We start from the raw sequence: 27026 nt of genomic DNA, 5'->3' as shown, positions 1-27026 counted from the left end.
TCTCCCCCTTATATCCCTGCATTGTGTGGGGGTGGAAGGTTCTCCCCCTTATATCCCTGCATTGTGTGCGGGTGGAAGGTTCTCCCCCTTATATCCCTGCATTGTGTGCGGGTGGAAGGTTCCCCCCCCCTATATCCCTGCATTGTGTGCAGGTAGAAGGTCCCCCCCCCCTATATCCCTGCATTGTGTGGGGGTGGAAGGTCCCCCCCCCCTATATCCCTGCATTGTGTGGGGTGGAAGGTTCCCCCCCTATATCCCTGCATTGTGTGGGGTGGAAGGTTCTCCCCCCTATATCCCTGCATTGTGTGGGGGTGGAAGGTTCCCCCCCCCTATATCCCTGCATTGTGTGGGGGTGGAAGGTTCCCCCCCCCATGTCCCTGCATTGTGTGGGGGTGGTAGGTTCTCCCCCTATATCCCTGCATTGTGTGGGGGTGGAAGGTTCCCCCCCCCATGTCCCTGCATTGTGTGGGGGTGGTAGGTTCTCCCCCCTATATCCCTGCATTGTGTGGGGGGTGGTAGGTCCCCCCCCATGTCCCTGCATTGTGTGGGGGTGGAAGGTCCCACACCAACCCCCCCCCCCCCCCCCCCCCCCCCCCCCCCCCCCCCCCCCCCCCCCTATATCCCTGCATTGGGAAGCATGATGAAATGGAAGCTGCGTTGGGATTCTCCGATGCTGGGAAATCTCTTCTCCTCCTTCCCTTGTTGTGGTGTCTTGTAACATGTTCATGTGCTCCTTTGTATGACCTAATCCCACAATATTCATTTCATGGGTGTAAGTTCTAATCCGACAATATTCATTTCATGGGTTTAGCCCCGTAGGCTTCATCAGCTGATAGCTTTGTCAGTCTGTCTGCGGTCCAGCTGACCCTGAAAAGCCATTAGGACACGGATTACCTGATGTTTGGTATATTTCTGGGCACAGAATTGTCTGGACAGTCACAGTCAGGCGTTTGTGATTATGGAAAGATTTATATGCCGTCTATTTTTATACCTCTCTGCTCTCTATAAGACCACTTGATGAGATCTGTATAGAACATGGAAAGGAGATTCCTACAGGACCCCACATGTGGGACATGGTGAAGGGACCCCCTATAGACCACATGTGGGAAATGGTGAAGGGATCATGTGTGGGAGACGGTGATGAGATCTCTGAGACCACTCATGGGGAGACCGTAATGAGATCTGAGACCACTTATAGGAAATGGTGATGGGATCCCTTACTAGACCACGTGTGGGACATGGTGAAGGAATCACTACAAGATCAGGTGTGCAAGACTGATCTCTGGGACCCCTCGTGGGGAGGCGGCGGCGGGCTCTCTGGGACCACTGGTGGGGAGGCGGCGGCGGGCTCTCTTGGACCCCCTCGTGGGAGGCGGCGGCGGGCTCTCTGGGACCCCTCGTGGGGAGGCGGCGGCGGGCTCTCTGGGGACCCCTCGTGGGGAGGCGGCGGCGGGCTCTCTGGGACCCCTCGTGGGGAGGCGGCGGCGGGCTCTCTGGGACCCCTCGTGGGGAGGCGGCGGCGGGCTCTCTGGGATCCCTGGTGGGGAGGCGGCGGCGGGCTCTCTGGGAAGCCACTGGTGGGGAGGCGGCGGCGGGCTCTCTCTGGACCACTGGTGGGAGGCGGCGGCGGGCTCTCTGGGACCACTGGTGGGAGACGGCGGCGGGCTCTCTGGGACCACTGGTGGGGAGGCGGCGGCGGGCTCTCTGGGACCACTGGTGGGGAGGCGGGCGGCGGGCTCTCTGGGACCCCTCGTGGGGAGGCGGCGGCGGGCCTCTCTGGGATCCCTGGTGGGGGAGGCGGCGGCGGCTCTCTGGGACCACTGGTGGGGAGGCGCGGCGGGCTCTCTGGGACCACTGGTGGGGAGGCGGCGGCGGGCTCTCTGGGACCACTGGTGGGGAGGCGGCGGCGGGCTCTCTGGGACCACTGGTGGGGAGGCGGCGGCGGGCTCTCTGGGACCACTGGTGGGGAGGCGGCGGCGGGCTCTCTGGGACCACTGGTGGGGAGGCGCGGCGGGCTCTCTGGGACCACTGGTGGGATGCGGCGGCGGTCTCTCTGGGACCACTGGTGGGAGGCGGCGGCGGTCTCTCTGGGACCACTGGTGGGGAGGCGGCGGCGGGTCTCTCTGGGGACACTCGTGGGGAGGCGGCGGTGGGGTCTCTGGGACCCCTGGTGGGGAGCGGCGGCGGGGTCTTTGGACCCCTGGTGGGGAGCGGCGGGCGGGGTCTCTCTGAGACCCCTGGGGGGAGGCGGCGGCGGGGTCTCTCTGGACCACTGGTGGGGAGGCGGCGGAGGTCTCTTCTCTGGGGACCACTCGTGGGGAGGCGGGCGGCGGTCTCTCTGAGACCACTCGTGGGGAGGCGGCGGCGGTCTCTCTGAGACCCACTCTCTTTTTTATACACAGCAGTACTGGAGGTCCCTTGCTGATCCTGGCTGGACACCTCCCACCATCTAGGCAGCCGCTGGTCCCGTCTTGCATCCCTAAGCTTGCCGTTTTCGGCTCCTTGCCGGGTCTTCTGTAGTCACATGAGGAGGGGGCAGGCTTTCAGGACTGGATGACGGGAGGATCGCCTATTCGTCATGGTAGGACTCTGCTCACTTATCCTTTATCTAATGGATTTATGTTTCAATTTCAGGAAAACGTTTAAAATTGATGACTTGCTGCTGAAGGTGGAGAGATGAAAGGAAGGACCACGAGATAGACAGGTAATTGGGTGGAAGCCAATGGCCTCGGTTTGCTGGAGATCTTTGGCTATGAATCTGACCCAGGCATGCTTATTGCCCATTATTGTAATCACCTATGTCTACAGGAAAGCGTAGTGTGGGACTAGCACAGAAATGTGCGGGACCCCCCTGAGGATGATGGGAAATGGCGTCTTCCCTCTTAGAATGGCTTGTATGCCGCCAGTGACCCCACAGAGCTGATCCAGCTGCCACAAGGAAGTGTAGTCACCGTGGAAGCTTCTTCACCTTTTCTCAGCAGATAAGAAGGATCTGCCACTGGGGCCACTATTGGGGATCACCATGTCCTCTGGGCCTGTATGAGAATGTCAAAGAATTAAACCCGACCTCCTGAGACTAGAAAACCCCTTTCATCCACTTATGTATTCTAATTATATTTTCTGTCAAGTTCTCCAACCAGTCAGAAACTCCAAACGCTTAACTTCCGGTTTATTTAAAACCAACCGTTGTTTTGGTCATTGTCATGCTGGAAGACCCGTCCATGACCCATCTTCAGTGCCCTGGCTGAGGGAAGGAGGTCCATGTATGACGGTGGGGGGTGGTGTTCTTGGGCTCATAGGCAGCGTTCCTCCTCCTCGATCGATTTTTTGGTCTCATTTGATCACAACGCTTTCACCCAGTTCTCCACCTGTTGACAGAGGGGGTAACATTTTGTGGGTGGGGGGGGGGGGGGGAGTTGTAGTTTGCTTAAATGTCAGATGTGGCGAGTTTCTGATATTCTTTTCTTTTTCCGGTTCAGTCTTTCTGCTCACCTGCAGCTAACGTTCACCGGCTTCTTCCATAAGAGTGGTATGTAGAGTGTGTGTGTGGGGGGGGGGGGGGTGACGGGACACAGACTGGTGGGGGGGGGGGTGTTCTGCTCCATGACTAATGCATTTCACTTTTCTTTCAGATAAACCAGCTCAGAACTCTGAGAATGAACAAAGCTCCGTCACACTGGAGGTCCTCCTTGTCAAAGTCTGCCACAAAAAGCGCAAGGTGAGTCAATCTGTGGCTGTGTTGGGGGTCTTGGCTGTGGCTTGGGGTCTTGGCCCTGTTATAGAGGAGGGCCTGTAGAAGAGTGACTTGTGTCTTGTCGGCTGTGTGTTGGGGTCTTGTCTTGTCGGCTGTGTGTTGGGGTCTTGTCTGCGGCTGTGTGTTGGGGTCTTGTCTGCGGCTGTGTGTTGGGGGTCATGGCCCTGTTATAGAGGAGGGCTTGTAGAAGAGTGACTGGGGTCTTGGCGGCTGTCAGAGAAGGCCCTGTAGAGTTAGTTGTGTCTTGGCAGCTGTGTGTGGTGGGGCGTCATGACCCGTTCATAGAGAAAAGCCTGTAGAAGAGTGACTGGGGTCATGGCCCTGTTATAGAGGAGGGCCTGTAGAAGAGTGACTTGTGTCTTTGTGGCTGTGTGTGTGGTGTTGGGTCTTGGCTGCGGCTGTGTGTTGGGGTCTTGGCTGCGGTTGTGTGTTGGGGTCTTGGCTGCGGTTGTGTGTTGGGGTCTTGGCTGCGGCTGTGTGTTGGGGTCATGGCCATGTTATAGAGGAGGGCCTGTAGAAGAGTGACTTGTGTCTTGGCGGCTGTGTGTGTGGTGTCGGGTCTTGGAGGCGGTGGTGTTGGGGTCGTGGTGGGTCTTGGCGGCTGTGTGTGGGGGGGGGGGTCTTGGCGGCTGTCATGGAGAAGGGCTGGTCCCCTATAGAAGAGTGACTCGTGTCTTTGCGGCTGTGTGTGGGGTCTTGGAGGCGGTGGTGTTGGGGTTGTGGTGGGTCTTGGCGGCTGTGTGGCGGTGGGTCTTGGCGGCTGTCATAGAGAAGGGCTGGTCCCCTATAGAAGAGTGACTCGTGTCTTTGCGGCTGTGTGTGGGGTGTTGGGTCTTGGAGGCGGTGGTGGTGGGTCTTGGCGGCTGTGTGTGGCGGGCGTGTCTTGGCGGCTGTGTGTGGGGTCTTGGAGGCGGTGGTGTTGGGGTCGTGGTGGGTCTTGGAGGCGGTGGTGTTGGGGTCGTGGTGGGTCTTGGCGGCTGTGTGTGGCGGGGGGTGGGTCTTGGCGGCTGTGTGTGGTGGGGGGGGGTCTTGGCGGCTGTCATAGAGAAGGGCTGGTCCCCTATAGAAGAGTGACTCGTGTCTTTGCGGTTGTGTGTGTGGTGTTGGGGTCGTGGTGGGTCTTGGCGGCTGTGTGTGGTGGGGGGGTCTTGGCGGCTGTGTGTGGCGGGGGGGGGTCTTGGCGGCTGTCATGGAGAAGGGCTGGTCCCCTATAGAAGAGTGACTCGTGTCTTGGAGGCTGTGTGTGGGGTCTTGGAGGCGGTGGTGTTGGGGTTGTGGTGGGTCTTGGCGGCTGTGTGGCGGTGGGTCTTGGCGGCTGTCATAGAGAAGGGCTGGTCCCCTATAGAAGAGTGACTCGTGTCTTTGCGGCTGTGTGTGGGGTGTTGGGTCTTGGAGGCGGTGGTGGGGGTCTTGGCGGCTGTGTGTGGCGGGGGGGGTCTTGGCGGCTGTGTGTGTGGGGGGGGGGGGGGTCTTGGAGGCGGTGGTGTTGGGGTCGTGGTGGGTCTTGGAGGCGGTGGTGTTGGGGTCGTGGTGGGTCTTGGTGGTGTTGGGGTCGTGGTGGGTCTTGGAGGCGGTGGTGTTGGGGTCGTGGTGGGTCTTGGCGGCTGTGTGTGGCGGGGGGGTGGGTCTTGGCGGCTGTGTGTGGTGGTGGGGGGGTCTTGGCGGCTGTCATAGAGAAGGGCTGGTCCCCTATAGAAGAGTGACTCGTGTCTTTGCGGTTGTGTGTGTGGTGTTGGGGTCGTGGTGGGTCTTGGCGGCTGTGTGTGGTGGGGGGGTCTTGGCGGCTGTGTGTGGTGGGGGGGGGGGGTCTTGGAGGCGGTGGGTCTTGGCGGCTGTGTGTGGTGGGGGGTCTTGGCGGCTGTCATAGAGAAGGGTTGGTCCCCTATAGAAGAGTGACTGGTGTCTTTATTACTACGCAGGACGTGAGCTGCCCCATCAGACAGGTCCCCACCGGGAAGAAACAGGTGCCTTTAAATCCTGACCTCAGCTCTTCGAAACCCATCAACTTCCCCTCGCTGGCCGTCTCCAGCAACGAGTTTGAACCCAGCAACAGCCACATGGTGAAATCCTATTCTCTGCTCTTCCGAGTCACCCGGCAGGGTCACCGCGACTACAACGGCTTGTCCAATGGAGAGACCAATGAGAACATAGGTGTGTATTGCCTGAGCCAATCCCCTTCCACGTCCTGCATACCGCTGTGTGCACGGAGTGCTTTTTTATCTTCATAGGGATGGTCAGCGTTCTTAAAGGAACCTCACACTGCACAAGACTTATCTTTTCAATGTGCTGATAAAAATTGCTTTTCTGTTTCCATCTGCAGTTATCTTATCTTCACTATCTGCCTAAAATTCTAATCCGTGGCAGGAAATGACATTTCTGGAGGTAATGTACAGGACGCCCCCAGAAATAGAAGTTCCTGCACTCCTGATTGGCTTACTGCTTTTCCCAGGAGTTGTTTTATTACAACTCTGGGAATGATCATGTGATTACAGCAGGCAGACCCCGCCCACACCCCTCCCCCACCCCACCCACCCACCTAGCACTAAGGAGCTAGGAAGTGACTGGAATACCTCCCTCTGAACAGCAGCAGGTAAGACGGCCATGACACTTGAAGAGCTCTGTCTAATGTATAGTATTGATCGGTAGATCTATACTCTGACCCAACCGATTCCCAAACCCCCCCCCCCCCATCAACAAAAGTGGATTTAAGTGGAGAAGGGTATTCTTGCTCCTCTGGTAGCTCAGGTGCCAGCTCTTCCCATTTGCTATATATATACAAATTTGGGCCTTTCATTTATCTGCATTTAATCAGCCCTTGGTCCCATGTTATCGGGGGATGAGGTGAAAACCCTGCCTGTGCCTGGCGACCTTCATACTGGTACATGGGGGTGAGGTGACCGCCCTGCTGGTACATGGTGTAAGACGACATCCTGCTACATGGGGGTAAGGGGGCCTTCATACTGGTTCATGGGGGTAAGGGGGCCTTCATACTGGTTCATGGGGGTAAGGGGGCCTTCATACTGGTTCATGGGGGTAAGGGGGCCTTCATACTGGTTCATGGGGTAAGGGGGCCTTCATACTGGTTCATGGGGTAAGGGGGCCTTCATACTGGTTCATGGGGGTAAGGGGGCCTTCATACTCGTTCATGGGGGTAAGGGGGCCTTCATACTGGGTTCATGAGGGTAAGGGGGCCTTCATACTGGTTCATGGGTAAGGGGCCTTCATACTGGTTCATGGGGTAAGGGGGCCTTCATACTGGTTCAAGGGGGTAAGGGGGCCTTCATACTGGTTCATGAGGGTAAGGGGGCCTTCATACTGGTTAATGGGGGTAAGGGGGGCCTTCATACTGGTTCATGGGGGTAAGGGGGGCCTTCATACTGTTTCATGGGGTAAGGGGGCCTTCATACTGTTTCATGGGGTAAGGAGGCCTTCATACTGTTTCATGGGGTAAGGGGGCCTTCATACTGGTTCATGGGGTATAAGGGGGCCTTCATACTGGTTCATGGGGTAAGGGGGCCTTCATACTGGTTCATGGGGTATAAGGGGGCCTTCATACTGGTTCATGGGGTAGGGGGCCTTCATACTGGTTCATGGGGTAAGAGGGCCCTTCATACTGGTTCATGGGGTAAGGGGGCCCTTCATGCTGTTACGTGGGGGGGCAAGGGGGCCCTTCATGCTGTTACGTGGGGGGGGCAAGGGGGCCCTTCATGCTGTTACGTGGGGGGGCAAGGGGGCCCTTCATGCTGTTACGTGGGGGGGGCAAGGGGGCCCTTCATGCTGTTGCGTGGGGGGGCAAGGGGGCCCTTCATGCTGTTACGTGGGGGGTAAGGGGGCCCTTCATGGGGTTACGTGGGGGGGTAAGGGGCCCTTCATGGGGTTACGTGGGGGGTAAGGGGGCCCTTCATGGGGTTACGTGGGGGGTAAGGGGGCCCTTCATGGGGTTACGTGGGGGGTAAGGGGGCCCTTCACGCCGGTACAGGGGGGGGCAAAGGTGAGGGCACACCGGTACAGGGGGGGGGGGGCAAAAGGTGAGGGCACACCGGTACAGTGGGGGGGGCAAAGGTGAGGGCAACGCCCGGTACAGGGGGGGGGGGCAAAGGTGAGGGCACGCCGGTACAGGGGGGGGCAAAGGTGAGGGCACGCCGCTACAGGGGGGGGGCAAAGGTGAGGGCACGCCGCTACAGGGGGGGGGCAAAGGTGAGGGCACGCCGGTACAGGGGGGGGCAAAGGTGAGGGCACGCGGTACAGGGGGGGGGCAAAGGTGAGGGCACGCTGGTACAGGGGGGGCAAAGGTGAGGGCACGCCGGGTACAGGGGGGGGGGGCAAAAGTTGAGGGCACGCGGTACAGGGGGGGGGCAAAGGACGAGGGCACGCCGGTACAGGGGGGGCAAAGGTGAGGGCACGCCGGTACAGGGGGGCAAAGGTGAGGGCACACCAGTGCAGGAGGGGGGGCCAAAGGTGAGGGCACGCCAGTGCAGGAGGGGGGCAAAGGTGAGGGCACGCCAGTGCAGGAGGGGGGCAAAGGTATGAGGGCACGCCGGTACAGGGGGGGGGGGCCAAAAGGTGAGGGCACGCCGGTTACAGGGGGGAAAGGTGAGGGCACGCCGGTACAGGGGGGAAAGGTGAGGGCACGCCGGTACAGGGGTGCAAAGGTGAGGGCACACCAGTGCAGGAGGGGGAAGTGAAGTCGCTGGGTGCATACAATAAGAACTCTGGGCTTATTCCATGTATTAGATTCTGGATCTTTCAGATGGAATATAGCCCTTGTTTCCAAACGTAGATCTACTGACTTTTCCCCTTTGTTCTGACAGATGTCACAGAGGACCCTCCCACCAGAAGGAAACGCCACGCCTCCAGCCGGGACGACGACAAGTTGTTTGTGGCGCAGATGACGGTGTTTGACAAGAACAGGTAAGGTAACGATCCGCCGCGTCTTGTATATTGGTATCCTCAGCCGTCTGTGACGCTATTCTCTTGTCTCCAGGCGTCTCCAGCTACTGGACGGTGAATATGAAGTCGCCATGCAGGAGATGGAGGATTGTCCTGCCAGTAAGAAGAGGGCCACATGGGAGACCATCCTTGATGGCAAGGTAGGTAGAACGGGCAATGTGTGACCTATTCTGATAGTTCACCTCCTTTCCATACACATGCTCTGACACTAATCATTTAATGTCGTTTTCAGCGCTTGCCTCCCTTTGAGACCTTTTCTCAGGGTCCAACCCTACAGTTTACCCTACGATGGACAAGTGACACGCCAGATAAATCCACCGCGCCAATCGCCAAGCCTCTCTCAACACGCAACTCTGAAAGCGTCCCCCAAGAACACAGGCCGGCAACTGTCAAACCTCCACAGACTATAGGTGAGAGCGGAGTGACGTCTGAGGGTTAGCTGAGCTCTATTCATATACACGTGCTTGGGGATGTGCTGAGGGAGGGTAATTGTATAAGCTGGGGATCTGCTGGGCAATAGAAAGTCAACACTCGCACAGCATTTGCCAAGCTTCAAAAAAGCTTCACTAAAGTATCAAACACACAAAGCATGTAGAAGCAAGCGGTAGGCACTATGAAGAGAGGTTGAGCTCTCACGGGAGAAGAGGTCCTCTTGGCGAGTGGTTGAGCCCTCACGGGAGAAGAGGTCCTCTTGGCGAGTGGTTGAGCCCTCACGGGAGAAGAGGTCCTCTTGGCGAGTGGTTGAGCCCTCACGGGAGAAGAGGTCCTCTTGGCGAGTGGTTGAGCCCTCTTCTCCCGTGAGAGCTCAACCTCTCGCCAAGAGGACCCCTTCTCCCGTGAGAGCTCAACCTCTCGCCAAGAGGACCTCTTCTCCCGTGAGGGCTCAACCTCTCGCCAAGAGGACCTCTTCTCCCGTGAGAGCTCAACCTCTCGCCAAGAGGACCTCTTCTCCCGTGAGGGCTCAACCTTTTGCCAAGAAGAGGTCCTCTTGGCGAGGAGGCGATTGCTTGTACAGAGGTTGAGGAAGTTGCTGGGATTTAGTCATCTGATATCCGCATGGTAAGGTCATGGCTGCCTCCTCTCGGGTTCACCGAGTAATGAGTGGAAATGTGAGAGATAGCGAGCCGCGTCCTCTACTCAGAGAAATCCCTTTCCACACTACTACAGGAACACAGCCGCTCTCCTCTGATTGGACGGATCGGGGTAACACGCGCACTATGGCATTTTCCTCTCCTGGCGTATTCATTGTTTGGGTGAAGCTGTGCTAATCTTGTACTGCTTTGTTAGAAGTGCTTTATAAAAAGGCTGAATGGGGTTGTTGGGTTCAGTTGAAGTGTTCTGAATCGGTCTCAGCGTTGGTTAGGTCATGTGATCACTGCTGCTAGTAAACTGTCCCGTCCAATGAGCCGTTCCCCTCAATCAGACTTTCTCATTTCCAGCAGTGAAGGAGTCTGTGTCCTCCGATCTTCCATCAAAGAGAGAGAAGGATGTCTCCACCGAGTCTCGCCAGAAGCTGCGCATATTTTACCAGGTACTTACCTCTGCCATGACTTCCCTCTCCTCCTCGTACTAGTTCTGTATAGTGTACATCCAGTTACTACTACTATAGCTTCCCTCTCCTCGTAGTAGCTGTGTATAGTGTACATCCAGTTACTACTACTATAGCTTCCCTCTCCTCCTCGTACTAGTTCTGTATAGTGTACATTTATCCAGTGACTACTACTTCTATAGCTTCCCTCTGCCCCCCCCCCCCCCCTCGTAGTAGCTGTGTATTGTGTACATCCAGTTACTACTACTATAGCTTCCCTCTCCTCGTAGTAGCTGTGTATAGTGTACATCCAGTGACTACTACTTCTATAGCTTCCCCCCTCTCCCCCCCCTCGTAGTAGCTGTGTAGTGTACATTCATCCTGTGACTACTTCTATAGATTCCCTCTTCCCCTTGTAGTAGTTCTGTAAAGTGTACATTTATCCAGTGACTACTACTTCTATAGCTTCCCTCCCCCCCCCCCCCCCCCTCGTAGTAGCTGTGTATGGTGGTGTACATTTATCCATTGACTACTACTTCTATAGCTTCCCCCTCGTAGTAGCTGTGTATAGTGTACATCCAGTGACTACTACTTCTATAGCTTCCCCCCTCTCCCCCCTCTCGTAGTAGCTGTGTAGTGTACATTCATCCAGTGACTACTTCTATAGCTTCCCTCTCCCCCCCCCCCCCCCCCCCCCCCCCCTCGTAGTAGCTGTGTATGGTGTACATCCAGTGACTACTACGACTATAGCTTCCCTCCCCCCCCCCCCCTCGTAGTAGCTGTGTAATAGTGTGCATTCATCCAGTGACTACTACTTCTATAGCTTCCCTGTTCCCCCCCTCGTAGTAGCTGTGTATGGTGTACATCCAGTGACTACTTCTATAGCTTCCCTGTTCCCCCCCTCGTAGTAGCTGTGTATTGTGTACATCCAGTGACTACTACTACTATAGCTTCCCTCTTCCCCTTGTAGTAGCTGTGTATAATGTACATTCATCCTGTGACTACTTCTATAGCTTCCCTCTTACCCTTGTAGTAGCTGTGTATGGTGTACATTCATCCTGTGACTACTTCTATAGCTTCCCTCTTCCCCCCCCCCCCCCTCGTAGTAGCTGTGTATTGTGTACATCCAGTGACTACTACTACTATAGCGTCCCTCTTACCCTTGTAGTAGCTGTGTGTGGTGTACATTCATCCTGTGACTTTCTATAGCGTCCCTCTTCCCCCTGTAGTAGCTGTGTGTAGTGTACATTCATCCAGTGACTACTTCTATAGCTTCCCTCTTCCCCCTGTAGTAGCTGTGTGTAGTGTACATTCATCCAGTGACTACTTCTATAGCTTCCCTCTTCCCCCTGTAGTAGCTGTGTGTAGTGTACATTTATCCTGTGACTACTACTTCTATAGCCTCCCTCTTCCCCTTGTAGTAGCTGTGTGTAGTGTACATCCAGTGACTACTACTTCTATAGCCTCCCTCTTCCCCCTCTAGTAGCTGTGTGTAGTGTACATCCAGTGACTACTACTATAGCCTCCCTCTTCCCCCTCTAGTAGCTGTGTGTAGTGTACATTTATCCTGTGACTACTACTTCTATAGCTTCCCTCTCCCCCTCTAGTAGCTGTGTGTAGTGTACATTCATCCTGTGACTTTCTATAGCGTCCCTCTTCCCCTCGTAGTAGCTGTGTGTAGTGTACATTCATCCTGTGACTTTCTATAGCGTCCCTCTTCCCCTTGTAGTAGCTGTGTAATAGTGTGCATTCATCCTGTGACTTTCTATAGCTTCCCTCTTCCCCCTGTAGTAGCTGTGTGTAGTGTACATTCATCCAGTGACTACTTCTCTAGCTTCCCTCTTCCCCCTGTAGTAGCTGTGTGTAGTGTACATTCATCCAGTGACTACTTCTCTAGCTTCCCTCTTCCCCCTGTAGTAGCTGTGTGTAGTGTGCATTCATCCTGTGACTACTACTTCTATAGCGTCCCTCTTCCCCTCGTAGTAGCTGTGTGTAATGTACATTCATCCTGTGACTACTTCTATAGCGTCCCTCTTCCCCTCGTAGTAGCTGTGTATGGTGTACATCCAGTGACTACTTCTATAGCGTCCCTCTTCCCCTCGTAGTAGCTGTGTATGGTGTACATCCAGTGACTACTATCAGATCCTCTGTAGCGGACTGGCCGCTCTGTACCATAGAGTCTTATGTGTGTCGGTGGTTTTGTGTCTTCCAGTTTTTATACAACAACAACACTCGCCAGCAGACGGAGGCCAGAGACGACCTGCATTGTCCGTGGTGCACGCTTAATTGTCGCAAACTCTATAGTTTGCTGAAACACCTGAAACTATGTCACAGCCGCTTCATCTTCAATTATGTGGTAAGCTTCCCATACTGACCCCCCCCCCCCCCCCCATATTGTCTGTAATCCTGGGGAGCAGCGGGCGTACGAGATGCAGGAAATTCTAAGCTAGGCGTGGGGCCCCCAATATTGTCTGTAATCCTGGGGAGCAGCGGGCGTACGAGATGCAGGAAATTCTAAGCTAGGCGTGGGGCCCCCATATTGTCTGTAATCCTGAGGAGCAGCGGGCGTACGAGATGCAGGAAATTCTAAGCTAGGCGTGGGGCCCCCATATTGTCTGTAATCCTGGGGAGCAGCGGGCGTACGAGATGCAGGAAATTCTAAGCTAGGCGTGGGGCCCCCAATATTGTCTGTAATCCTGGGGAGCAGCGGGCGTACGAGATGCAGGAAATTCTAAGCTAGGCGTGGGGCCCCCGTATTGTCTGTAATCCTGAGGAGCAGCGGGCGTACGAGATGCAGGAAATTCTAAGCTAGGCGTGGGGCCCCCATATTGTCTGTAATCCTGGGGAGCAGCGGGTGTACGAGATGCAGGAAATTCTAAGCTAGGCGTGGGGCCCCCGTATTGTCTGTAATCCTGGGGAGCAGCGGGCGTACGAGATGCAGGAAATTCTAAGCTAGGCGTGGGGCCCCCATATTGTCTGTAATCCTGAGGAGCAGCGGGCGTACGAGATGCAGGAAATTCTAAGCTAGGCGTGGGGCCCCCATATTGTCTGTAATCCTGGGGAGCAGCGGGCGTACGAGATGCAGGAAATTCTAGGCGTGGGGCCCCCATATTGTCTGTAATCCTGAGGAGCAGCGGGTGTACGAGATGCAGGAAATTCTAAGCTAGGCGTGGGGCCCCCATATTGTCTGTAATCCTGGGGAGCAGCGGGCGTACGAGATGCAGGAAATTCTAGGCGTGGGGCCCCCATATTGTCTGTAATCCTGAGGAGCAGCGGGTGTACGAGATGCAGGAAATTCTAAGCTAGGCGTGGGGCCCCCATATTGTCTGTAATCCTGGGGAGCAGCGGGCGTACGAGATGCAGGAAATTCTAAGCTAGGCGTGGGGCCCCCATATTGTCTGTAATCCTGAGGAGCAGCGGGCGTACGAGATGCAGGAAATTCTAAGCTAGGCGTGGGGCCCCCAATATTGTCTGTAATCCTGAGGAGCAGCGGGCGTACGAGATGCAGGAAATTCTAAGCTAGGCGTGGGGCCCCCATATTGTCTGTAATCCTGGGGAGCAGCGGGTGTACGAGATGCAGGAAATTCTAAGCTAGGCGTGGGGCCCCCATATTGTCTGTAATCCTGGGGAGCAGCGGGCGTACGAGATGCAGGAAATTCTAAGCTAGGCGTGGGGCCCCCAATATTGTCTGTAATCCTGGGGAGCAGCGGGCGTACGAGATGCAGGAAATTCTAAGCTAGGCGTGGGGCCCCCGTATTGTCTGTAATCCTGGGGAGCAGCGGGCGTACGAGATGCAGGAAATTCTAAGCTAGGCGTGGGGCCCCCATATTGTCTGTAATCCTGGGGAGCAGCGGGTGTACGAGATGCAGGAAATTCTAAGCTAGGCGTGGGGCCCCCATATTGTGTGTAATCCTGGGGAGCAGCGGGCGTACGAGATGCAGGAAATTCTAAGCTAGGCGTGGGGCCCCCGTATTGTCTGTAATCCTGAGGAGCAGCGGGCATACGAGATGCAGGGAATTCTAAGCTAGGCGTGGGGCCCCCATATTGTCTGTAATCCTGGGGAGCAGCGGGCGTACGAGATGCAGGAAATTCTAAGCTAGGCGTGGGGCCCCCAATATTGTCTGTAATCCTGGGGAGCAGCGGGCGTACGAGATGCAGGAAATTCTAAGCTAGGCGTGGGGCCCCCATATTGTCTGTAATCCTGAGGAGCAGCGGGCGTACGAGATGCAGGAAATTCTAAGCTAGGCGTGGGGCCCCCATATTGTCTGTAATCCTGGGGAGCAGCGGGCGTACGAGATGCAGGAAATTCTAAGCTAGGCGTGGGGCCCCCATATTGTCTGTAATCCTGGGGAGCAGCGGGCGTACGAGATGCAGGAAATTCTAAGCTAGGCGTGGGGCCCCCATATTGTCTGTAATCCTGAGGAGCAGCGGGTGTACGAGATGCAGGAAATTCTAAGCTAGGCGTGGGGCCCCCATATTGTCTGTAATCCTGAGGAGCAGCGGGTGTACGAGATGCAGGAAATTCTAAGCTAGGCGTGGGGCCCCCATATTGTCTGTAATCCTGGGGAGCAGCGGGTGTACGAGATGCAGGAAATTCTAAGCTAGGCGTGGGGCCCCCGTATTGTCTGTAATCCTGAGGAGCAGCGGGTGTACGAGATGCAGGAAATTCTAAGCTAGGCGTGGGGCCCCCCATATTGTCTGTAATCCTGAGGAGCAGCGGGTGTACGAGATGCAGGAAATTCTAAGCTAGGCGTGGGGCCCCCATATTGTCTGTAATCCTGAGGAGCAGCGGGTGTACGAGATGCAGGAAATTCTAAGCTAGGCGTGGGGCCCCCATATTGTCTGTAATCCTGAGGAGCAGCGGGTGTACGAGATGCAGGAAATTCTAAGCTAGGCGTGGGGCCCCCATATTGTCTGTAATCCTGAGGAGCAGCGGGTGTACGAGATGCAGGAAATTCTAAGCTAGGCGTGGGGCCCCCATATTGTCTGTAATCCTGGGGAGCAGCGGGTGTACGAGATGCAGGAAATTCTAAGCTAGGCGTGGGGCCCCCATATTGTCTGTAATCCTGAGGAGCAGCGGGTGTACGAGATGCAGGAAATTCTAAGCTAGGCGTGGGGCCCCCATATTGTCTGTAATCCTGAGGAGCAGCGGGTGTACGAGATGCAGGAAATTCTAAGCTAGGCGTGGGGCCCCCATATTGTCTGTAATCCTGAGGAGCAGCGGGAGTACGAGATGCAGGAAATTCTAAGCTAGGCGTGGGGCCCCCATATTGTCTGTAATCCTGAGGAGCAGCGGGTGTACGAGATGCAGGAAATTCTAAGCTAGGCGTGGGGCCCCCATATTGTCTGTAATCCTGAGGAGCAGCGGGTGTACGAGATGCAGGGAATTCTAAGCTAGGCGTGGGGCCCCCATATTGTCTGTAATCCTGGGGAGCAGCGGGTGTACGAGATGCAGGAAATTCTAAGCTAGGCGTGGGGCCCCCATATTGTCTGTAATCCTGAGGAGCAGCGGGCGTACGAGATGCAGGAAATTCTAAGCTAGGCGTGGGGCCCCCATATTGTCTGTAATCCTGAGGAGCAGCGGCCGTACGAGATGCAGGAAATTCTAAGCTAGGCGTGGGGCCCCCATATTGTCTGTAATCCTGAGGAGCAGCGGGCGTACGAGATGCAGGAAATTCTAGGCTAGGCGTGGGGTCCCCGTATTGTCTGTAATCCTGAGGAGCAGCGGGTGTACGAGATGCAGGAAATTCTAAGCTAGGCGTGGGGCCCCCATATTGTCTGTAATCCTGAGGAGCAGCGGGCGTACGAGATGCAGGAAATTCTAAGCTAGGCGTGGGGCCCCCATATTGTCTGTAATCCTGAGGAGCAGCGGGTGTACGAGATGCAGGAAATTCTAAGCTAGTCGTGGGGCCCCCATATTGTCTGTAATCCTGAGGAGCAGCGGGTGTACGAGATGCAGGAAATTCTAAGCTAGGCGTGGGGCCCCCATATTGTCTGTAATCCTGAGGAGCAGCGGGCGTACGAGATGCAGGAAATTCTAAGCTAGGCGTGGGGCCCCCATATTGTCTGTAATCCTGAGGAGCAGCGGGCATACGAGATGCAGGGAATTCTAAGCTAGGCGTGGGGCCCCCATATTGTCTGTAATCCTGAGGAGCAGCGGGTGTACGAGATGCAGGAAATTCTAAGCTAGGCGTGGGGCCCCCATATTGTCTGTAATCCTGAGGAGCAGCGGGTGTACGAGATGCAGGAAATTCTAAGCTAGGCGTGGGGCCCCCATATTGTCTGTAATCCTGGGGAGCAGCGGGTGTACGAGATGCAGGAAATTCTAAGCTAGGCGTGGGGCCCCCATATTGTCTGTAATCCTGAGGAGCAGCGGGCGTACGAGATGCAGGAAATTCTAAGCTAGGCGTGGGGCCCCCATATTGTCTGTAATCCTGGGGAGCAGCGGGTGTACGAGATGCAGGAAATTCTAAGCTAGGCGTGGGGCCCCCATATTGTCTGTAATCCTGAGGAGCAGCGGGTGTACGAGATGCAGGAAATTCTAAGCTAGGCGTGGGGCCCCCATATTGTCTGTAATCCTGAGGAGCAGCGGGTGTACGAGATGCAGGAAATTCTAAGCTAGGCGTGGGGCCCCCATATTGTCTGTAATCCTGAGGAGCAGCGGGTGTACGAGATGCAGGGAATTCTAAGCTAGGCGTGGGGCCCCCATATTGTCTGTAATCCTGGGGAGCAGCGGGTGTACGAGATGCAGGAAATTCTAAGCTAGGCGTGGGGCCCCCATATTGTCTGTAATCCTGAGGAGCAGCGGGCGTACGAGATGCAGGAAATTCTAAGCTAGGCGTGGGGCCCCCATATTGTCTGTAATCCTGGGGAGCAGCGGGTGTACGAGATGCAGGAAATTCTAAGCTAGGCGTGGGGCCCCCATATTGTCTGTAATCCTGGGGAGCAGCGGGTGTACGAGATGCAGGAAATTCTAAGCTAGGCGTGGGGCCCCCATATTGTCTGTAATCCTGAGGAGCAGCGGGCGTACGAGATGCAGGAAATTCTAAGCTAGGCGTGGGGCCCCCATATTGTCTGTAATCCTGAGGAGCAGCGGGTGTACGAGATGCAGGAAATTCTAAGCTAGGCGTGGGGCCCCCATATTGTCTGTAATCCTGAGGAGCAGCGGGTGTACGAGATGCAGGGAATTCTAAGCTAGGCGTGGGGCCCCCATATTGTCTGTAATCCTGGGGAGCAGCGGGTGTACGAGATGCAGGAAATTCTAAGCTAGGCGTGGGGCCCCCATATTGTCTGTAATCCTGGGGAGCAGCGGGTGTACGAGATGCAGGAAATTCTAAGCTAGGCGTGGGGCCCCCAATATTGTCTGTAATCCTGAGGAGCAGCGGGCGTACGAGATGCAGGAAATTCTAGGCGTGGGGCCCCCATATTGTCTGTAATCCTGAGGAGCAGCGGGCGTACGAGATGCAGGAAATTCTAAGCTAGGCGTGGGGCCCCCATATTGTCTGTAATCCTGAGGAGCAGCGGGCGTACGAGATGCAGGAAATTCTAAGCTAGGCGTGGGGCCCCCATATTGTCTGTAATCCTGAGGAGCAGCGGGCGTACGAGATGCAGGAAATTCTAAGCTAGGCGTGGGGCCCCCATATTGTCTGTATTCCTGAGGAGCAGCGGGCGTACGAGATGCAGGAAATTCTAGGCGTGGGGCCCCCATATTGTCTGTAATCCTGGGGAGCAGCGGGTGTACGAGATGCAGGAAATTCTAGGCGTGGGGCCCCCATATTGTCTGTAATCCTGGGGAGCAGCGGGCGTACGAGATGCAGGAAATTCTAAGCTAGGCGTGGGGCCCCCATATTGTCTGTAATCCTGAGGAGCAGCGGGCGTACGAGATGCAGGAAATTCTAAGCTAGGCGTGGGGCCCCCATATTGTCTGTAATCCTGAGGAGCAGCGGGCGTACGAGATGCAGGAAATTCTAAGCTAGGCGTGGGGCCCCCATATTGTCTGTAATCCTGAGGAGCAGCGGGCGTACGAGATGCAGGAAATTCTAAGCTAGGCGTGGGGCCCCCATATTGTCTGTAATCCTGGGGAGCAGCGGGCGTACGAGATGCAGGAAATTCTAAGCTAGGCGTGGGGCCCCCATATTGTCTGTAATCCTGAGGAGCAGCGGGCGTACGAGATGCAGGAAATTCTAAGCTAGGCGTGGGGCCCCCATATTGTCTGTAATCCTGAGGAGCAGCGGGCGTACGAGATGCAGGAAATTCTAAGCTAGGCGTGGGGCCCCCATATTGTCTGTAATCCTGAGGAGCAGCGGGCGTACGAGATGCAGGAAATTCTAAGCTAGGCGTGGGGCCCCCATATTGTCTGTATTCCTGGGGAGCAGCGGGCGTACGAGATGCAGGAAATTCTAAGCTAGGCGTGGGGCCCCCATATTGTCTGTATTCCTGAGGAGCAGCGGGCGTACGAGATGCAGGAAATTCTAGGCGTGGCGCCCCCATATTGTCTGTAATCCTGAGGAGCAGCGGGCGTACGAGATGCAGGAAATTCTAAGCTAGGCGTTGGGCCCCCATATTGTCTGTAATCCTGAGGAGCAGCGGGCGTACGAGATGCAGGAAATTCTAAGCTAGGCGTGGGGCCCCCATATTGTCTGTAATCCTGAGGAGCAGCGGGTGTACGAGATGCAGGAAATTCTAAGCTAGGCGTGGGGCCCCCATATTGTCTGTAATCCTGAGGAGCAGCGGGTGTACGAGATGCAGGAAATTCTAAGCTAGGCGTTGTGCTTTAGATGAAAATGTCACCTGGGCACCTCGAGGAGTATTACCTAAGCCATAGAGTGGCGTGTGCCACATGAGTGGAAACAAACTGTGCCAGTTACTGTTCTGGGTTCTGCGCCTGATTGACAAAGAACTTTCAACTTGTATAGAGGAGCAGCAGACTCCTCACGTCCGTCTCTCTGCCCGTGCAGTGATGACCTTACACGAGCAGAGCCTGTAGTATTTATAACCTCCTCCCGCACTAGGGCGAGCAGAGAGCGGGGTGGGCATAAGGATCTGAGCATACAGCGCCTGCTGAATTATTCTGCCACTTTGTTCAGAGACCGTATAGATCACTCCTAATCAAGGGTTTTACCCCCCCCCATTGTCTGCTCCATTTCCTTAGCTTAGAAGAGGGGTGCAGGCATATTGCAATTGCATGTTATTCCACCCCCAAACCCCCCCCCCCCTGTTTGTTGATTATAGTCTGACACTTGTGTACATCATCGTTGATCTTCTTCCCACAGTATCACCCCAAAGGTGCCCGGATCGATGTCTCGATCAATGAGTGCTACGATGGATCGTATGCTGGGAACCCTCAGGACATTCATCGCCAGCCAGGATTTGCGTTTAGTCGGAATGGGCCTGTGAAGAGGACCCCCATAACTCACATCCTTGTGTGCAGGTAGGCTACCTATCATCTACTGCAGCGGTCTCCGATCTTTTTTTGGTACTAAAGATTCATTTTGGTGGCAGACAATTTTTTTCCCCAGGGTCCGGGGGGAGTCTGCCTTTAGTCCCCCCTTTTACAGTGTCCACCTTTCCCCCTTTACAGCAGTCTCGTTGTCGCCCTTTCACATCACATTAAAGTGCCCCTTTACATTAATGTATTGGGGGCTGCACTGTAAAGGGGGCACGGTGATGTAACGGGACCTGCACTGTAATGTGGTTACTGAGATATGAAGGGGGGCTGCACTGTAAAGGGGGCGCGGTGATGTAACGGGACCTGCACTGTAATGTGGTTACTGAGATATGAACGGGGCGCGGTGATGTAACGGGACCTGCACTGTAATGTGGTTACTGAGATATGAAGGGGGGCTGCACTGTAAAGGGGGCGCAGTGATGTAACGGGACCTGCACTGTAATGTGGTTACGGAGATATGAAGGGGGCTGCACTGTAAAGGGGGCGCGGTGATGTAACGGGACCTGCACTGTAATGTGGTTACGGAGATATGAAGGGGGCTGCACTGTAAAGGGGGCACGGTGATGTAAAGGGACCTGCACTGTAATGTGGTTACTGAGATATGAACGGGGCACGGTGATGTAAAGGGACCTGCACTGTAATGTGGTTACTGAGATATGAAGAGGGCTGCACTGTAGTATGAAAGACTGCAGTCAAAAGGGGCACTGTTATTGCAGTGTCCCTATACAATGCATTCCCCTTTGTATCAGTGTCCCTTGTGTTTACAGCCTCCCTGTCAGTGCCCCTTGCAGTCATGCCCCCCTTCCCTCTGCTCCATCACAGCGCCCCCAGTCTCTCTGCTCCATCACAGCGCCCCCAGTCTCTCTGCTCCATCACAGCGCCCCCCCTTCCCTCTGCTCCATCACAGCGCCCCCCCTTCCCTCTGCTCCATCACAGCGCCCCCCTTCCCTCTGCTCCATCACAGCGCCCCCCTTCCCTCTGCTCCATCACAGCGCCCCCAGTCTCTCTGCTCCATCACAGCGCCCCCAGTCTCTCTGCTCCATCACAGCGCCCCCAGTCTCTCTGCTCCATCACAGCGCCCCCAGTCTCTCTGCTCCATCACAGCGCCCCCAGTCTCTCTGCTCCATCACAGCGCCCCCAGTCTCTCTGCTCCATCACAGCGCCCCCAGTCTCTCTGCTCCATCACAGCGCCCCCAGTCTCTCTGCTCCATCACAGCGCCCCCAGTCTCTCTGCTCCATCACAGCGCCCCCAGTCTCTCTGCTCCATCACAGCGCCCCCAGTCTCTCTGCTCCATCACAGCGCCCCCAGTCTCTCTGCTCCATCACAGCGCCCCCAGTCTCTCTGCTCCATCACAGCGCCCCCAGTCTCTCTGCTCCATCACAGCGCCCCCAGTCTCTCTGCTCCATCACAGCGCCCCCAGTCTCTACCTCCCTTGCACAGTCCTACCTGTGGCAGGGGTAGAGGCGGTTTTCAGCCGTGTGTCTTCTCCCGGGTCTCCCCCCCGCCACTGGTGTCAGCAGGGCAGGAGGAGCTCTAGATCTGGATGAAGGGTGGGAGCTGCTGCTGCTGATCTCCAGCTCCTTCCTGACCCTGCTGATAGGATGACATCAGCGGTGAGGCAGGAGACCATGGAGAGGAAACGCAGGCTCAGGGACCCAGCCGGACAGCAGGAGGCGAGTGGCAACTGCGGTCTGGGATAGTCCTGACGGGACTGCAGTCGCCGCTCACCTCCCGCTGCACGGCCCGCCCATCAACAGGCCATTGACTGGTACTAGTCCAGGGTTTGGGACCCCTGATCTCTGGGCCCCCAGACAAGGCTGTGAATTTTTTTATTTTTAATTCTCAGAGTGGAACTTTAAACATTACTTGTGTGTATGAAGACTTCTCATAACCCAATTTTCAAACCTGTTCCCAGGCCAAAGCGCACCAAAGCCAGCATGTCCGAGTTCTACGAGTCGGAGGATGGGGAGGTGGAGCAGCAAAGGACATACAGCAGCGGCCATAACAGACTGTACTTCCACAGTGACACCTGCCTTCCTCTCCGACCCCAGGAGATGGAGGTGGACAGCGAGGATGAGAAGGACCCCGAGTGGCTGAGGGAGAAAACCATCACTGTAAGTAGTCAGAATGGTGTGGTAATGAATCATGAGGCAAGTATGCCGGGATCAGCGTAGTCCAGCGCGTTGGGCTGTGAAACTGATGCTCAAGGACCGTCAAAAGATGAGAGTACCAAATATGATTTAAAAAGTTTAGTTTGTTTTTATGTAAAGGTCCCAGAAGTACCCCGTGTGTTTTGAGGGTTCGCAGAATCGCTTTTGATCAGGGAGGGGGTCATAGGCTGCAGTACTGGCCCTGATGAAGGCCGAATAATGAGCCCCCCAAAACGCGTCAGCTGCTTCTGTGACTTGTATTGTGGTAAAAAAAACTGACCAGAATATATATATATATAATACTGAATTTGTGCCTAGGATCTGCAAAGATTTACCTGGGTCTGACTAGAACAATGCATCTGCTACAGGAAGTGCCGAGTGTTTATGGAGCCCTGTATCTAGTACAGGAAGTGCCGAGTGTTTATGGAGCCCTGTATCTAGTACAGGAAGTGCAGAGTGTTTATGTAGCCCTGTATCTAGTACAGGAAGTGCCGAGTGTTTATGGAGCCCTGTATCTAGTACAGGAAGTGCCGAGTGTTTATGGAGCCCTGTATCTAGTACAGGAAGTGCCGAGTGTTTATGGAGCCCTGTATCTAGTACAGGAAGTGCCGAGTGTTTATGGAGCCCTGTATCTAGTACAGGAAGTGCCGAGTGTTTATAGAGCCCTGTATCTAGTACAGGAAGTGCCGAGTGTTTATGGAGCCCTGTATCTAGTACAGGAAGTGCCGAGTGTTTATAGAGCCCTGTATCTAGTACAGGAAGTGCCGGGTGTTTATGGAGCCCTGTATCTAGTACAGGAAGTGCTGAGTGTTTATAGAGCCGGGTGCAGGAAGTGCCGAGTGTTTATGGAGCCATGTATCTAGTACAGGAAGTGCCGAGTGTTTATGGAGCCCTGTATCTAGTACAGGAAGTGCCGGGTGTTTATAGAGCCCTGTATCTAGTACAGGAAGTGCCGAGTGTTTATAGAGCCCTGTATCTAGTACAGGAAGTGCCGGGTGTTTATAGAGCCCTGTATCTAGTACAGGAAGTGCCGGGTGTTTATGGAGCCCTGTATCTAGTACAGGAAGTGCCGAGTGTTTATGGAGCCGGGTACAGGAAGTGCCAAGTGTTTATAGAGCCCTGTATCTAGTACAGGAAGTGCCGAGTGTTTATGGAGCCCTGTATCTAGTACAGGAAGTGCCGAGTGTTTATGGAGCCCTGTATCTAGTACAGGAAGTGCTGTGTGTTTATGGAGCCCTGTATCTAGTACAGGAAGTGCCGAGTGTTTATAGAGCCCTGTATCTAGTACAGGAAGTGCCGAGTGTTTATAGAGCCCTGTATCTAGTACAGGAAGTGCCGAGTGTTTATGGAGCCCTGTATCTAGTACAGGAAGTGCCGAGTGTTTATAGAGCCCTGTATCTAGTACAGGAAGTGCCGAGTGTTTATGGAGCCCTGTATCTAGTACAGGAAGTGCCGAGTGTTTATAGAGCCCTGTATCTAGTACAGGAAGTGCCGAGTGTTTATAGAGCCCTGTATCTAGTACAGGAAGTGCCGAGTGTTTATAGAGCCCTGTATCTAGTACAGAAAGTGCCGAGTGTTTATGGAGCCCTGTATCTAGTACAGGAAGTGCCGAGTGTTTATGGAGCCCTGTATCTAGTACAGGAAGTGCCGAGTGTTTATGGAGCCCTGTATCTAGTACAGGAAGTGCCGAGTGTTTATAGAGCCCTGTATCTAGTACAGGAAGTGCCGGGTGTTTATGGAGCCCTGTATCTAGTACAGGAAGTGCCGAGTGTTTATGGAGCCCTGTATCTAGTACAGGAAGTGCCGAGTGTTTATGGAGCCCTGTATCTAGTACAGGAAGTGCCGAGTGTTTATAGAGCCCTGTATCTAGTACAGGAAGTGCCGAGTGTTTATGGAGCCCTGTATCTAGTACAGGAAGTGCCGAGTGTTTATGGAGCCCTGTATCTAGTACAGGAAGTGCCGAGTGTTTATGGAGCCCTGTATCTAGTACAGGAAGTGCCGAGTGTTTATAGAGCCCTGTATCTAGTACAGGAAGTGCCGAGTGTTTATGGAGCCCTGTATCTAGTACAGGAAGTGCCGAGTGTTTATGGAGCCCTGTATCTAGTACAGGAAGTGCCGAGTGTTTATGGAGCCCTGTATCTAGTACAGGAAGTGCAGAGTGTTTATGGAGCCCTGTATCTAGTACAGAAAGTGCCGAGTGTTTATGGAGCCCTGTATCTAGTACAGGAAGTGCCGAGTGTTTATAGAGCCCTGTATCTAGTACAGAAAGTGCCGAGTGTTTATGGAGCCCTGTATCTAGTACAGGAAGTGCCGAGTGTTTATGGAGCCCTGTATCTAGTACAGGAAGTGCCGAGTGTTTATGGAGCCCTGTATCTAGTACAGGAAGTGCCGAGTGTTTATGGAGCCCTGTATCTAGTACAGGAAGTGCCGAGTGTTTATAGAGCCCTGTATCTAGTACAGGAAGTGCCGAGTGTTTATGGAGCCCTGTATCTAGTACAGGAAGTGCCAAGTGTTTATAGAGCCGGGTACAGGAAGTGCCGAGTGTATATAGAGCCCTGTATCTAGTACAGGAAGTGCTGAGTGTCCTTTAGAAGGCACCTTGCAGGGTTTGTCTTTCTCCTCATGTGTCTGTCCCGTCTGGAATTGCTTTCTCTGCCGGTCTTCAGTGGCCATCAGAAGCGATCAGAGCTCACGATCCCATGATCCTTATCTGTACATCCCATGATCCTTATCTGTACATCCCATGATCCTTATCTGTACATCCCATGATCCTTATCTGTACATCCCATGATCCTTATCTGTACATCCCATGATCCTTATCTGTACATCCCATGATCCTTATCTGTACATCCCATGATCCTTATCTGTACATCCCATGATCCTTACCTGTACATCCCATGATCCTTATCTGTACATCCCATGATCCTTATCTGTACATCCCATGATCCTTATCTGTACATCCCATGATCCTTATCTGTACATCCCATGATCCTTATCTGTACATCCCATGATCCTTATCTGTACATCCCATGATCCTTATCTGTACATCCCATGATCCTTATCTGTACATCCCATGATCCTTATCTGTACATCCCATGATCCTTATCTGTACATCCCATGATCCTTATCTGTACATCCCATGATCCTTATCTGTACATCCCATGATCCTTATCTGTACATCCCATGATCCTTATCTGTACATCCCATGATCCTTATCTGTACATCACATGATCCTTATCTGTACATCCCATGATCCTTATCTGTACATCACTTGTTGTGTCTCTTGCAGCAAATTGAGGAGTTCTCTGATGTCAATGAAGGGGAGAAGGAAGTGATGAAGATGTGGAACCTGCATGTCATGAAGCACGGGTAAGCATGGGTTTGGACCTTGGTCCGGGTCTGATGGGCTCCAGCGAATCTTTTGCGCAGCGTTGGGGGTGGAGTAAGATAGGTGTGGGTGGGGTTATGTCATCTTCCTCCGGCACTGACGCCATCTTGCTCCTTGCAGGTTCATCGCCGACAATCAGATGAATCACGGCTGCATGCTGTTTGTGGAGAACTATGGACAGAGAATCATTGAGAAGAATCTGTGCCGTAACTTCATGCTCCACCTGGTCAGTATGCACGACTTCAACCTGATCAACATCGCCACCATAGACAAAGCTGTGTCCAAACTCCGAGTCATGCAGTACAAGATGGAGAGGGGCGAGTCCCCACCCTCCGTCCCCGAGGAGTGTGCCGAAGAGCTGCCCCTGCCCACCAACGGCTTCGGCGAGACCAACGGCAGAGAGCGAGCGCTAGAAAACGAGAGCGCCTCCGGGGTCCCGAAACAGAGCAAGAAGCAGCGTCTGTAGGAGGCGGGACTCCAGGCGTGGCCTGAACTGTGGCTGAATGGAGCTTCCACCCCCCCTCTCCCCCCAGGAGCCCAGGCAAGACTCAGATCCTTGTGCAAGGGCCCCTGCACAGCAATACACGTTCTCCATCCAAATCTGGACCTGTTCTTACCCACCCACTGCGCCGGCACTACTCCCGTCTCAGTAGATGCACAACCCCCCTCCCCCATTTTTATTTTTCCCCTCCCAGACAACTTCTGTTGCTTCCAGAACTGACTGTTATTTTTAGACTTTTCATAATAACGGGATTTTTAAATACCGCCATGAATTTATCTGAATGAATTTGTTCTGATTTTTTTTGGGGGGGCCCCATGAAATGAATTTTGGGGGGGCCCCCCACTTATATATATTTATGGGTAGGAGCAGGCGTCCTCTGACATAGCTGGTTCTGCTGCTCTGCCTATTCTTTTTATTTTTTAATAGGAGTTTTATTTAAAGTGTCACTCCACCCCAAACTGATATTTCTGTCTTGTCCAGCTTGGAGCGGTAACACCACCACCATTTCTTTTGTTTTTTTAAGCTGATGTCTCAGGGATTCGCTGATGAGAACTTGGCACTTTTAGTTTCCAGGTCCGCACACCCTACCGCAGCCATTAAGAGGGTCTCGCTTCCCCCCTTTGTTGTTAAATGAATTGTATATTATGGAATAATGCAACGGGAGGAATGAGACTACCTCCCCCCAAGGTGCTGTGGGATGAGAGCCAGGAACCTAAGGGAAGGAGATGTCGCCTCTAGCATCCCCAAGACATACAAATAAAATTAAAGCAAGCCATCGGGTTCACCACCGGGTCCCCCCCCAGCCTCCACCGGGTCCCCCCCCCCCCCAGCCTCCACCGGGTCCCCCCAGCCTCCATTGGGTCCCCCAGCCTCCACCGGGAATATCACTTTTAGGTGGATTGTCCCTTGAAGGGTGTGGAAGGGAAGTGCACTGTACGCGGCGGAGAGGCGCTGAGGTTAGCGGCAGTCCTGGCTCCTCCCCCCACTTCTAATCATGACATTTCCCACAATGTTATCAGAGGATCCTTTTTCTTACTGCATTTCATTGTCTTTATTTATACCAAGCGATGCTGCTGGAAGTTCCAGGTTTCTTCTTCTCGCCCTCCACCTGTTTTTTAATACGTGTGACCGCGGATGTACATAGCGCCGAGCCGGTAAAGGTGTGACCTTCCTTTTTTTTCGTGATGCTATTTAATGACTTGTGTGGTTGTCCTGCCCCCCCCAGCCGCCGGGGAACCGCCTCCCACACTTCGCTTCTTCATGGTAGAAATCGGTGAACATTTATTTTTTTTGCTTTAAAGCCTC

General features: G+C 54.4%; 1 protein-coding gene across 1 annotated transcript; it reads left to right on the top strand.

Annotated features, from left to right (window-relative positions):
• The first annotated feature begins 637 nt into the window (after positions 1-637).
• SUZ12 (SUZ12 polycomb repressive complex 2 subunit) lies at positions 638-26141 on the top strand. The gene is made up of 15 exons (XM_040331443.1): positions 638-714; positions 1010-1204; positions 2669-2704; positions 3480-3529; positions 3633-3718; positions 5674-5905; positions 8566-8665; positions 8739-8844; positions 8937-9114; positions 10144-10235; positions 12445-12588; positions 19505-19662; positions 21597-21795; positions 25121-25200; positions 25340-26141. The coding sequence occupies exons 1-15, from the start codon at positions 638-640 to the stop codon at positions 25683-25685; spliced, it is 2079 nt and encodes a 692-aa protein (XP_040187377.1). The 3' UTR covers positions 25686-26141.
• The last annotated feature ends 885 nt before the right edge of the window (positions 26142-27026 follow it).

Source organism: Rana temporaria, chromosome 12 (genome assembly GCF_905171775.1).
Source record: "Rana temporaria chromosome 12, aRanTem1.1, whole genome shotgun sequence".
Lineage (NCBI taxonomy): Eukaryota > Metazoa > Chordata > Amphibia > Anura > Ranidae > Rana > Rana temporaria.
Note: the sequence above shows the minus strand (reverse complement) of the source record. Positions and strands in the feature narration are given on the sequence as shown.